The sequence below is a fragment of the Hyposmocoma kahamanoa genome, unplaced genomic scaffold (assembly GCF_003589595.1).
Source record: "Hyposmocoma kahamanoa isolate Upper Pololo Valley unplaced genomic scaffold, ASM358959v1 78, whole genome shotgun sequence".
Classification (NCBI taxonomy): domain Eukaryota; kingdom Metazoa; phylum Arthropoda; class Insecta; order Lepidoptera; family Cosmopterigidae; genus Hyposmocoma; species Hyposmocoma kahamanoa.
In genome coordinates this window covers 1542626-1557061 of record NW_020653945.1, presented here as the reverse complement: position 1 = coordinate 1557061, position 14436 = coordinate 1542626, and the positions used below count along the sequence as shown (strand labels likewise).

At 37.9% G+C, this 14436-nt stretch overlaps 1 protein-coding gene across 1 annotated transcript in view; it reads left to right on the top strand.

The window, feature by feature from the left end:
* The window catches only part of LOC113232934 (innexin inx1-like), a 73981-nt gene that overhangs the window by 24812 nt on the left and 34733 nt on the right, over nucleotides 1-14436 (top strand). The window contains exon 2 of the mRNA XM_026467842.1: nucleotides 1583-2062. Coding sequence (XP_026323627.1) covers nucleotides 1814-2062 — 249 coding nt within the window. The 5' untranslated portion in view covers nucleotides 1583-1813. The remainder of the gene's footprint in view (nucleotides 1-1582; nucleotides 2063-14436) is intronic.

Genomic DNA, 14436 nt, shown 5'->3' with positions numbered 1-14436 from the left:
TACAGGGTTCTCACAGACCTCTGTCACTTGACTTCATCCAGTTCTTCGAGAGGCTAGTGCCTCGGGTGAGCTGCCCCGGGTGCACGTACAGTACTCTCCCTATTTTTCAGATAGGTACCGGAGCTGTAGGCACGCTCACTTCCCGTTGCGCATTGCACAACTAGCAATTGCCACCGCTAAGCCGTCAACTCTGAGTCCACTACCAAATCTCCTCATTCGTGGCGGAGCTGTAAGGTACGCTCACTTCCGGACGCCGAGAAACGATGTCTCTCCAGTTCCTTAATAAAAGTTAAATTAGTTAAATAAGTTTTATCTTAGAAAACTCATTTTCTGGCGTCGCTCGCCATTTTCACATATACAATACGGAAGCGTGCGCGTGCGTACGATCGGAGCGCCTTATCGAACTGAACGGCGCGCCGATTGCATATGTCGGCGGCGGTGGCGCGAGGAAAAACGCGGCGGTTTCCCGGGCCGGCAGAAATAATTATATGGCCTACATTAATTTCTCTCATGAGTTTGGGTGTTATTTGTGATTGTATATGTGTGTGTCCATGGCACCCGCGATACAGGGTTTCCCTAGTACGGGGCTATGAGTGTGTGTCGGAAAAAAAACATTCTATAACGTATCTGATGCAATTTCGTAAAGTAACATGCAGTATACTTTTGCTTGCGGATGTGTGTATGTATTATCATTTTTTTGCCTTTGACAAAATCTGCGTCCGCGCGTCTCGAATTCAAAAATCTTGTCCACGAGTGCATTAAGTAACCCCTATACGACCAAGCGGGTTTCAAATGGAGGATCGTATGCCGTTTGATTACCCTCTGCGATACATCATTTGTGACACGATCCGATAGTTTGCCAATAACGGCAGACATTCATTGCCTTGAGCACCAACCGTATTGTACTCCAGTTTTACGATTATGGACAGGTCTTATTACAGCGTTATTAAGATAATACTGAGGTGAGCTGGTATGTATACGGTTCTATAAGATTCCTGCCGATATTCAAATCTTTTTTATGATGTCAAATTTACTGCTACAGTAGAGCTCTGTGAACGAGTTCGTCCTGGGAAATACTGCCACCTTATCTATTTCTGCCGCCAAGCGGTAGTGTGAGCATTACAGCGTTCCGGTTTTGAAGGGTAAGGTGCTGGTGAAATTACAGGCACCTGGGACTTGTCAACTTATGTCTCTGGGTGTCTCAAATCTTTCCGATTTAAACCTCTGGAGTAGCACTGCACTTATTACTGATAGACGTGTCTTTTACCACCTTGGTCATCCCGTTACTTCACATCATAAAAAAAATAATCTTATATTGATATTTTTTACTGTTTTACTCAGAATCAGGGACAAATTTTGATATTTGCTTTACGTTTTCGTATATCACTGTAAAACGGTTCTGAAATATCTGTAATTTAAAAGTCAATAGGACTAGAATTCACTTCTTATTCATTCGATTCACAGTATCTGAATTTAACACCATGTTATTCCGACCACTGATTTTGTGATGATAATAAAGTTCAATCGATAATGTTTGAATTCTCTTCAAAATGAAAATGTTTGTCTTCATTGTTTCAGATAGAACGTTCACAATAATCTCTCATCGCCACAACGCTCCCGCGGCTCGTATTTCAATTAAAAATAAGACTGATTTAAGGTTAACGTTAAATAAACGTACATTCCTTTTGAAATCTCAACGAAGTAACATGAATCTCGGGACGATGACTTAGATTAACACGAAGCTCTTGAGAACAAGAAACAGATATTGAAAAATCAGAATTATATCATGCGATAGAAGGCTAGAAAGGTCACGATGTTCAAGTTATTAGCGCGGTTGAGCGTGTACTTCAAGTACCAGCCGATTAAGATAGACAACGCGGTGTTCAGACTGCACAACGTGTTCACGACAGTGCTGCTGATGACGTGTTCCATCATCATCACCGCGACGCAGTATGTGGGGAATCCGATCCAGTGCATCGTCAGCGGGTTACCGACAAATGTAGTGAACACTTTCTGCTGGATTACGTCTACATTTACAATGCCCGATGCCTTCACCAGAGAGGTAAGAATATTTATGTTCTATTTGATATCTGTTTACTCTTTGATTAATGTTAACTGATTGTTGACTTTACCATCTCAGTCAGTTGTAACCATGAGACCTGGGAAAAGATTTTCGTATTATTAAGTACTTTCTTTTCCAGTAAACAGTTAAATTAAGTTTTTCTAATCTGATAATCGACAAAATAAACATTCAATTTGGAAATTTTGTAAAGTTCTCTTTTTTCCATCATAAGAGCTTAAATTGCTCCTTTGATATCACCATGATCATCTGCCTACATGATCCAACGGTTACAATGCTGAACTGCTATGTAGAAGTCCCGGATTCAATTCCAGGGTTCCAGGGTTCCAGAAATATTAGTAACTAAGTGTGTGTCCATGGCACCTGCTATACAGGGTTTCCCTAGTGCTGGGCTAGGAATGTGTGCGTTATTATTATTCTTATCATCAACTTGTGATACGTCCCATTGCGTGACATGGGTCTCCTCTGCGCCTATAGTCATGCTGGCAATGTGTATAGGGAACTTTACACACTTTCCTAGAGTTGCGAACATACTTCGATATGTAGGTTTCAACACGATATTATCTTTCATCGTTAACGAGAGTATTTTTACTAAATATTCATAATCTTTTTTTTCTTGGCGTGTCGACAATGACGTTTATATTTGTGAGGACCAGTACTTAATGACTGAGATAGCATTATCAGTGGCGTTGTACAGGTCCTCGCGTGTGCAGGTGTAGGGACACGCAGGGCAGGACAAAAGATGTGCCATTGTCTGGGGAGAGACACCACACGGACATGCGCTCTCCGAGCTGTAACCCCACCCGTGCATGCACTTCTTGCTTCGGCCGACTTGGATCCGCAGCCTATTTATGAACGTCCAAGTTTGCCAAGATAGATCATGCCCAGGAGGGAGGTGTTCTGACAACGGAATGAGTGACGCCGTGGGGTGTCTCTCCTTCCAGAGACTTATTCGGGCTTGCTTAATTTCTTCGACCAGAGGGTATACTTCTTTAATCAAGCTACGGCGACTCTTTAGCCTCTGAATTACCGGCTACTCTTTAGCCTCTGGATTATAAGAGGTATATGGTCTGCAGGCCCCACTAAGCTCAGCACCTATAATATAAGTTTCATAATAAACTAATGTATCACAAGCGTATGACGACGCGACCTCTCTCACCGTCATTCCACCTTTTTACCACCCTTTTCTCTGATTTCTGACCATCTACTTGGAAATTTCAAATCGTTCTTTAATTCCGTTTCTTCGTCATTCTTACTTTTCTTCGTTCCATTGCCACTTTCTACTAAATTTCCAAAGCGAGCAGACGTGCTCGACTTCATATCAATTTCTGACCAGTTACACCATTGAAAATCATGTAATCTAGGTGCTTGTAAAGCATAACATTTGTACATATAAGCACCCTTTTGGGCCTTTACTTTACCTTTCTTCATTTTCCTGTTTTTCACCTGTTCCTATTTTTCCGAGCTCTAATTTGATTATTCAAAACCCTAGGCCATAAGCGCTACAAGCGCTAAACATGATACTACTACGTCTTTATTCAATTAATTCGTGAATGCTTTTGTTCTACATCAAAACAAACAGTTTATTTCCTAAGCAGCTGTAGTTTGAACATCAGCCAATATTGCCAAGGGCAGCAGCAGCGTTAGTAGCGGCGTCGGTGTCGGTAAACAAACAGGGTTTCCTCAATGTTATGTCACTGTCGAACTCTACTGGCGTGCCGCCAAGTTTTGGTCAACTTTCAATTTCTTTGTGGTTTGTACACATGTTTTTGTCGTGTGACACCTCGCCGCTTCCGTATTGAAATGAGATAGAGAAACGTTTATGCTGTGCAAAGAAGGATTGTCTGCGGAAGGATTTAATAGAATTTCTGTGAAATAAAGATAATTCTTCATTCTTTCCAACCGACTTCAAAAAAAGGAGGAGGTTCTCAATTCGTCTAGATTTTTTTATGTACGTATGTTACGCGATAACTCCGCCATTTGTGAACCGATTTTGATGATTCTGTTTTTGTGGGAAAGAGGGTATCTCAATATTGGTCCCATTTAAATTTGAAAAAAATCCAACTCTAAGGGTGGCAAACTAGGGGATAAATCCGGTTTCGCGCACTTTCCGGTAACCGATTTCAACAAAACTTGGCAAATAGATGAATTGCATGAATTACTGAGGTCTTTTGTTTACATGAATAAAGATGTATAATATACCTGCTAAGATTTATGTAATAGTGAGACAATGGACAATGACGCTGAAAGAAAGGGGCCGGTTAGAAGTATTTGAAGATTACAGTACTGAAAAAGAATGGCGAGAATTAGTAACATAAAGAAAAACCAATGAGGATGTGTTAAGAGTGGTTGGTGCAATAATCTATTATTGCTCAAGCTTATTGAAGATAACTGAGAACTGCAATTCAAAGATATTTGGGTATCTAGCTCAGTGAGATGACGGATGATTCCATGTTGCTTCTCACTTGCTAGGTCGACGATATGAATCATGAATGCATTTTTAATTTAATTTCTAAGTTTTGTAAAAATTTCGTTCCTAGTTTAGTGTTAAAACTCGCATAGCCCCAATCCGTATGAGACCAGCGTGGTGGACTTTAGCACAAACCCTCGTTTTATAGAAAACCTGTTGTGACGATGCGACCTGTTTCATCGTCAAAACACAGATATATTATATCAATATAATGAGACGCCATGACTTCGTGAGCTAGTAGACAAGGGTTCTCGAATAATATACGTACGTAGCGAATATACCTAATTATTAACTAAGAAATGATGATCAAATTGGACACGCAATTTCAAATACCTTGGTTACCTTACTTAAAACTACATGTCCAAAATATAACATTTTAAGTGCTTTTAATATATTTTTTAAATAAATCTTCAATATTACTCTAGTTAGTGAATTAATGAAAAATATGATATTATATCGATATAAATACATAACAGACATATGGAATTATTAGGATTCTGCAAAGTATATATAGTAATCTGTGCTGCATTTCATTAATAGAATCATAGATTATAGAGTCGCGTTTGCATTTTCGCTATGTTGCCGCTCTAACGTAATAGTGGAAGAAAGTGCACGGTAACCCTGCTCTTCACGCATACATTTGCGAGTGTGCAGATAGCGCCTTGCTACATGTAGTAGTAGTAGGTAAATAATTTTCGACCGTTGGATGGAATGTCCGGGGTGTGATATTAGTAAATAAAATACACATGTAAATGGACGATATGCCTTCAATATATTTTACACCTTATCTATTTTTGGCCGGGCACAATCTATTATTTTGTTACTGTCAACGTCTTTCATAATGCTGGCACTTCACGTGCCTATTTGTAATTGCGAGTTTGATATATTTAGCAACCAATCACCATGTGTATCTCTACATATGCTATCTAGCATGTGTGACAAAGTATATGCCTTGTTGGCCTATTGAAGAATACGGCAAACATCAAACTCGCGTTACCGTGAGCTGTTTGGTTTCTCCACGAACATCAAAGGAGCCAAATAGGCAAATACGTAAGTTAACCGTCCACATTATGGTCAGATCCATTATTTTAACTCCTTGTTTGGCTCCATGTGTGGACGATCATATTTGTCAGTGTATGTTTGACTGTACAACAAATATTTTTCCAAGTACCTCAAACACCCAATAGCGAATACAAGTAGCCATTTAAATGCCGCCATGACTTCGCACGCCTCATGGGCAAATGGCATAAGTGAAGTTACGTCAAAAATGTTTATTGATCTATTAAACACAGAAAAATAAAACTCACACCCTCTCCAATCGTAGTAACTCTATCTACTAATATTGTCGACAGAGTTACAAGAATTAGAGAGGATGTCGGTTATATGTATTTTTCTGTATCTAATGAAGCTATAAACATTTTTGACGTACCTTAGCTTACGCCATTCTTCCATGTGGGGCGTGACTTGTGTTTCCACAAATAAATGAGCTAAATGTTTTTGCAAAGTTGTAAATAGATGAAAAGCTAAAAATAGAATGGAATAACTTATAGTTCTGGGAACCAAGCGGACTCAGTTATTCATCTTAATTTACTACATTTTGCTTGGTGTCTTGTTCGTCGGTATTATAGCAAACACAGTCATTAAAATGAATTACATCAAAAACTGGTATCTTACTCCCATAGTATTGTTATAGTATTTTATGCAATCGTTGCATAATGAGGGTTTTTTAAGTCGACACCGCGTTTAGGCCACGAGGCTTTGTCGGGTGGCCTAAGTAATAGGTACAAGATTTTAAGACCTAATTGTGTAATGATTGCGTACAATTCTTTTTCTAACAGTAAATAAATTTAAACGGAACCAATATTAAATGTATATTTTGTTAACAATTCATGACAACAAACGCCATGTATTTTTAATAAATTTTAATCCATTTATTAGGGTAGGCAAAGGTTCCACTGAAAGCCAAATAAACGCCACAAACTAAAAACCAAAGAGTATAGAACTGGCCAAGAACTGGCAAAGAGTATAGAACAGGTCTGGTTGTAAGAGTTTTAGGCCAATTTAACCAATCAGGAGGCAGTAAAGCATTTAAGTAGCGTCCTAATTGATATTATAATTAGCAAACATACGACTTTCTTTTTTTGAAACTCATAATAATTCTGTGTACAGAACTTTAATGAAATTATAATCGACAGATTAAACTATAGGAGTAGAAAAATATAAAGAAACATTCCATCACGCCTGCCTTTCCCTGGGATAGGAAAATATCATGAACCCCCACTTGCTATGCACCTGATAAACATATTCTCTTTACTTCGTACTTTTAACCTGGCATTATTTCAGTACATTCAGGTTTTCATCTTCATTTGTTTTATGAATTTGTGCCGTCAATCTACTCACGGCGTGGAAGAAGATATAGTCACAAAGATAGAAAAAGGGATGCTTAGATGGTTCGGACATGTAGAGAGAACGAATGAAAGAAGAGTGACGATACAGATTTATAAGGCGAGTGTGAGCGGGCAAGTTGGTATGGGCCGACCAAGGAGAACTTATCATGACCAAATTGAGGCCATCCTAAAGAAGGGCCAGGTTAAGAGTACCCTTAACCGACGAGCGTGTATGAAAGCATTGATGCGTGTTGATGAGGCGAAAGATGTGTGTCAGGACCGTAGCAAGTGGAAGACTGTTGTCTCTGCCTACCCCGATGGGAAAAAGGCGTGAAGTATATGTATGTATGTATGTATGTAATCTACTAACATCCATCTTTTCTACATGATCGACAACCATCAAAGGATTTCTTTGTCTATCCTGGTTATTACATCATCTTTAATACGACAACGCTCTTAGTACATTCCTCGGGTTTCTGTTTTTTTTTCTTTGTAAAAACAAAGAAAATTAGTGCTTTGTCGCTCTTAAGTTACTCACCCTATTTTCAAGCTTTTCTGCTACGTGTCCCACATACACATGTCCCACGTACATTCGTATGAATAACCAAATGTTTTCCTCGATATGTTCTGGCTGACAATAAAGGCATAAAGAAACAAGGTTGCCATGTTATGCAGCAACAAATAACGTTTGTTTTTTCAACTGTTTATTTTAGAATAGATTGTTTTTTAATGTTATCCTTTTAAAATGTATTTTTCGTGTTAAGTTTTTTTTGAGTAACGTTCATTACATAATTTATTATTGTTAACCTCTTTATCTTAGTTCAGGGATTGCTTTATTTGAAATAATCGTAAAAGTCTTTACGATTATTTCAAATAAAGCAATCCCTTTGCAAATTTTTAAACTCAGTAAATCAGTGCAAAAGATCTATGCACGTCCACGTACAAATTCAAACTAAGGATAACTACATCTACGCTAACATTGTTTGTCGACTTGCATTTGTTGGGGTAAGGATGCTGAATATGAGACACCATTTTTATTTTTGCCCGTAAAAAGAAACTATTGCAATAATAACTCCGAAAGTCACAATATTAGACAGGGAATTTAATGTATTTTATCTATGAAAGACAGTTTAGTCCTAAGTGTAATATTTTTTTTTATTATGTCAGATATTATTAGAAAATTCAGAAATTACGTCTCAGGTCTCCTAATGTGAGATACTAAGGGTTACTAATATGAGATAGTATCTCAAATTAGGTTCCTTTGGGTTTGAGATTTAGATATAGAAAAAAAATCGTTTAAATTAAAAATTAAAAAGTGAGTTGCTTGTTTTCAAAGCAGGCAACCGCCTCCCTAACGTTGTACCATCGCTAGTGCTCGGTGGCGTGCCTCTCGGTAGAGCATATAGTTTTAAATATCTGGGACACGTCGTAACAGACACTTTAAAAGACGACATGGATATAGAGAGGGAGCGCAGGGCTCTGGCTGTGCGTGGAAATATGCTTGCTCGTAGATTCGCTCGATGTACAAGAGAGGTAAAAATCACGCTTTTCAAAGCTTTTTGCCAATCCATGTACACGAGTGGTCTATGGGTCAGGTATACCCAGAGTACATACAATACTCTGAGAGTGCAATACAACAACATCTTCAGGATGTTGTTGGGACTACCACGGCGTTGCAGCGCGTCCGGCATGTTCGCTGAAGCGCGGACTGACGACTTTTACGCAATTAGACGCAAAAAAGTGACGTCTCTGCTGAAAAGAGTGCGTGGTGGTGGCAGCGGCATCCTGGAGATGTTTGCGTGTCGCATTGATAGCGCAATGCTGAATTTCATGTTAGGGATCACTACTGGACATATAAAGTAGGTAGTGATTCCTAACATACATATGTATATATTAATTGTATTGTGTCAATTTTGTACTAACATAGTTTTAAGATGTGTTGTGTTACTAATACCCCTTTTCTTTTATTTTTTAATTTTATTTTTGTGCTGTTTTTTTATGGGCTTACGGCCTGAAATAAATGATTTTTATTTTTTATTTATTTATTTAAACTTTTTATTGGCGAGACTTTTTAATCAATAACATCGTACTTCAAATTATAGGTCTAGTAACGACTTTATATACCTATTCAACTTACATTATAATCCATGTCAGACTCATAATAATCACAGTGACTTTCATAATGGTACTTCTTAACTTTCTGCAAATATGAGATATCTCATTTTAGGAACCCCAGCGTGTCTCATATTAGGAAAACATCTACATTCACCAAAATGGCTGACTAGTTTTTGTTGGCAAAGAAAATACAACAAAACTGCAAATGCCTCGTAAAATTAATCATATAATTGATACAATGACTGTAAATTGAAAGCATTTAGTGTAATTATAAAGTTGTAACACACCTCGTAAACATTTGATGACAAAAATTTGGTTTTGTGGTTCTGTAAAAATCCGCGCGTACACAATCTAACGTCGCCTCTGGCTGGGAAGCACTAACACAAGTTCCGACCAGGTGCATTGTGACTTCTAGCGACACTAGTGCCAAACGGCTGCGGCGACTAGTTTGGCCAAGACCTATATATCTCATATTTGGCGACTATCTCATATGAGGCATCTTTACCCTACACATATCTGTATCTGTATCTGTATCTGTATGTCGAAAGGTAATTATTCCATAGAAGAAACTGCAAAAGCAACGTTATCTTTATTTTTAACTAAAACATTTGTTAGGTTAGAGGTTATAGTATATTTGTTTTTCAGTCCATAGCTTTCTCTTTTACCATTTATTTATCCCATATTTCCCAGTCACTCTAGCAGTGTCATTCGTGCGTCTTCAGCCGTCCACCGCTTATCCGGAACTTGTTCCTATTCTGTTAAGTATCCATTTTATTTCTATCGTTATGGCTCCTCTCTGTTATTCACCGATATTTTTTTTTATTTACGAAAACAATGACAAAACATTGAGTGTCAACTTGTCTCTTATAAAAGGTTCGAAGGTGTCAACAACAGCCTGTTTCTGAACTGTGATTTGTGTACAACCGTTTATGTATCATGTGGCTTCTTTGTCTTATGACATTACGATGCATTGTCTAAAACCCGATATCCAGGTCAAAAGTCCACTAAATATATATCCAATTAGATAACAAAGTACTACAGTTAGCCTTGTCACTTAAACCGTTTATATTCATAGTTATTTCTTATAAGCGTTTGCGTTCTGTTTGTATTAAATTTTATTTACAACGGTAGCTATTAGCAAGTAAATAACAGTTCTTTTAGTTACTTGTACGCTTGGAATTCTACATTTGCTTTTATGTCATTCATGTTTGTTGTTTCTATATTTGTCAGTATGTCCGTGTTGTTGCGATAATGGTTTTTATCGTCACATAATACTATAATAGGCTGTTGTTGGCAGAAATGATATGAACCATACTTGTTAATTGAATGGTCGACTGTTGGAGGCCTACTGGAGCAATACTTCGGCGAAGAAGAGCATCCTAATAAAACCACGTCGTAGTAGCTTCACCACCTTTAGAAAACCTGTGAGTTCCTCGACCCGCATCAGGCCAGTATGGTCTTAAACTTATCCTTGGATAAGGCCGGATGGTGCTAAAGCGTGGTGATGATGCTTCAATTAAAACATACGTCTAGAATAAACGCAAAACTGAAGCATGATGGGAAGTGAGGTTCAACAATGAGACAGCCTTTTTATATTTACGTACTTAGTTTGTAGTCGAGTTGGCGGTCATCATGATACTGTAATATTTATTACACGCAAACACTGGAGTCGTGAAATCAAAATAATGAGCAGTAGAGACGCAAACCTGTTTTCATCAACGACGCCTAAGTAGTTTCCTGGGTAGGTTTGTCAAAATGATCTTCAGACCTCTTACCGAAGTTTCAGACAAGCTTTCACGTTATTTAAAATTTAAAGACAAGTTTCTTGAGTCCTTTGAGTTCTTACAGTATCTCAGTTATATGCCAAAGGATGCGGCGAACTCCTTTCGTCCTTACCTTATCCCCCGCTGGTTTTCTAAAATATCTAGTTTATTGTTTGGATCTTCACAGCAATCTTGGTGGAAATATGATATTCTACTTCATTTACATATTTTTTAAGAACTATGTAGCCATATAAAGCTGTTCACATCGTTACACCGTCTCAGATTCGTTCATTGATGCCGTCAACGCCCGTAATTTGCAAATCACTGCTTCCTCTTGCGCTTGCGCACGTTATTACGCGTAAAGGCTCGTTTTCATTCTCTTGTTGTTTAGGAGAGGGCACAGACTGTGTACTCTGTTAGTTTTCTTTTGGGTGGTAAGGAAGAAATCTTCCTGGATTTCATAAGTCCGGATCAGATAGTGTGCGCGTCTTTGCTGGGATGTGTCCTTAATGACCTGCGGACTTCAATCATCTTCTTTCTTGTTTGTTATCTACTGCTTTTACTGTTGGAGCATGTGTTACTTATTTTTTGTCATCAGTTAATTCTTTTTTTTTGCACTGTTCGTTAGTTTTATAACTAAAATAATACTTATTATAACAAAGAAAAAAAGAAATGCATGTTTAGATTATTTTTGTATGCTCTAGGCCTCCAGGTAGATGTAATGACGTCATCAAGTAGTAAGTAGGCGTGCGAGTCGACGGCTCGTGTTTGATGTGCCGCTTACAGCGAAGTTGTATCTACTTAAAGGTTTACTAATAAGACGTTCAAGTTATTTTTACGCCCATTAATTCTAAACGAGCAGTTGGCTAGTTATCAGTCCTTTGTATGCAACTGCTCATTTCCTTTGAGCGGTTTACCGCGCATGCGTAATTCGATGGACACAATTTATTAATTTGTCCTACGTATCACTAAAATTTCTCCAGCATTTCATTGACTAGTGATTAAACGTCATTCTATTTGATTTACTGAAGTTATTCTTTTGGCAGGATGGATTGACTGGATCTAGAAATTTGGGTAGAAATTGTAAAGTATACCCTGCTCAGTAATGGATTAATATTTGCATTGTCACATGTAGACAGTGGAGATAATTTGGGATATACAGAAAATCGCTGATTCAGTAAACTGTTTGCAGTACAAAAAGTAAACTAAACCTTACTTACTAAAAACAAACAAAAATGACTTGTAACTATGTTGACTTAGTTGACTAACCAACAGATAGGGCAGGATCGTTGTTTCTTCACAAAATTACTCGAAAACATTCTAAAGTTTTCAGCTACCACATATGCCGTTCTATCATTTTTACATTGATTAGTGGATTGTTCTTCGCTGTTCTTAAATACAGAAAATCGCTCAAGACCTTCTATCTGCTGACCTCCAAACTTAAAATTTAAAGATGGCATCCCATAACTGTCTTTTTTTATGATACCGAGTGAAGAGACGAATAGTCGTACGCCTGGTGGTTAGTTACAAGTTATGATGCATTGCCACTGCGCCCGTCACCTTGAGACATAAGTTGACAAGTCACATGTGTCTGTAATTTTACCAGCACCCTTACTTACTCTTTTAAGCTGGAACGTAGTAATGCTCACATTGCCATGAACTCTTTCACTAGGTGCTCTAATGAATTATTTTTCTTCGAACTTGGGAGAGGTCGTGATCAAGAATTGATCTTTTAGTTTCTCTATAACTCGGTAATATTATTCAGGATATAGAATGTCATTCATGTTATGAGATACCGTATTTTGGAATATGAAACGGAAAATTAGTCCATCCAACTGTATCATCACGACCATATATATCTATGATCACGACCTAGTTCCACTTATCCCACTTATGAAGGAAAGTGTTCTACTTGAGAGCATCGTCAAAATTACTACCAGCGCATCCTTTGAATAGACTGTTTGTTCCAAATAGGACCGAACTTCAGTTCGGCCTGAATTCAATTAGCGGGGTGTCTCTTTGTAAATGAGTAAACCTCGTTCATGAATGAATGCTTTAATTGTGCCCATCACGTGGTGGGTTCATTAACATGTCTGATTATTTCGGGTAGAAATTCGATTATTGTAAGAAATTTCTGTTACTAAAAAGTTCAAGAACAACAGCTTTACGATGTGTGTCGTGTTTCAATCAAATAGTTATTTTTGGAAATATAACTATCACCCTAGTTTCGAAACAGTGATACGACACTACTATTATTTTCTCTCTTATTTCATCTAAATAAATTCATTTAAGTTTTCCCCAGGCTCCCTTTTCATTCGATCTTCCCTTCTCAGAAAACTTCCATGTATCAGACATCTAACGTTTTTCTCTTGCGGTTCTCTGTTATCATTAATAAGTTTCTCTTTTCCTGCACTTTTTTTATAAAATGTAAATGTAAGAACAAGTAAAAAAAACATTCTTGCGGGTTGAAACCTGAAACCTTTTTTGTAGTCATAATAAATCATAACACGAAAATCAAGACAGCTCCATTTAACTGCCTCCGTGGCCGAACGGTTACCATGCCGGACTGCCACGCAGAGGTCCCAGGTTCGATTCCCGGGCCGGGAGAAATATTTGTATGGCCTACATTTATTTCTCTCGTGAGTTTGGGTGTAATTTGTGGTTGTCTATATGTGTGTCCATGGCACCCGCGACACAGGGTTTCCCTAGTGCGGGGCTATGTTGAGTGTGTGCGTTATTATTATTATTATTATTATTATTATTATTATTATTATTATTGTTGCGAACAAAATTCCCGCCAGATTGTCTCCGATAAAATAAAAAAAATAAATAAAAAAGAATTCGAATTAAGACTTGTTCAATTTTCAAATTTATTAGCAAATAACTTGCCTTTACGACGGTGTATAACTTGCCAGTATCAAACAAGTGATTAAAGAGTACCTAAGTTCTTTTGACATGACACTCGTGTTTACAATATCCGGCCACTTTATGTTTGAGGTGACTCGAATTCATGAGATATTTTTATGATTCATGCCCTTCATGAGTGACGTCATAATTGCATTATTTACATGCATAATAGAAACAAGGAGGTGTACCTCATAGTTACACTATGAATATTGAATGAATGAGATGTACTTTATCGTTCTAGTAATGTTAAAGCAATGTTGACAATATTTTGACTAAAGCTAGTTGTGTATGTACTACAGCATATATCAGTTGTATTCTGTAATACTGTGAGGGCTATTACCTCGTTGGCTTTGTGGATGTTGGTAGGGACATTTTAGGTAAAATAAAGAATATTATTGTTAATTTAAATTCAGAAGCAGCAGAGTTTTTTTTTATACATGACAGGCAAATGACTCCACTCCACCTGATGTTAAGTGGAAAGTGGTATCCAAACGCGAAGGAACCTAGTGCAGCGATGGAACCCTCACTGCACTAGCCACCTCCACCCTGCCTGCCTACAATATGCCTCTTCACGCCTCGTTTGAAGGACCCCATATTATAAGAGGGAGGGAAGACATGTGCCGGAAGGGAGTTCCATTTGTCAACCGTGTGAGTTCTTTGTGAGAGTTCGCGTTCTTGTGAAATGCGAGGATTACTGTGTTCCAGTTTTTAAGG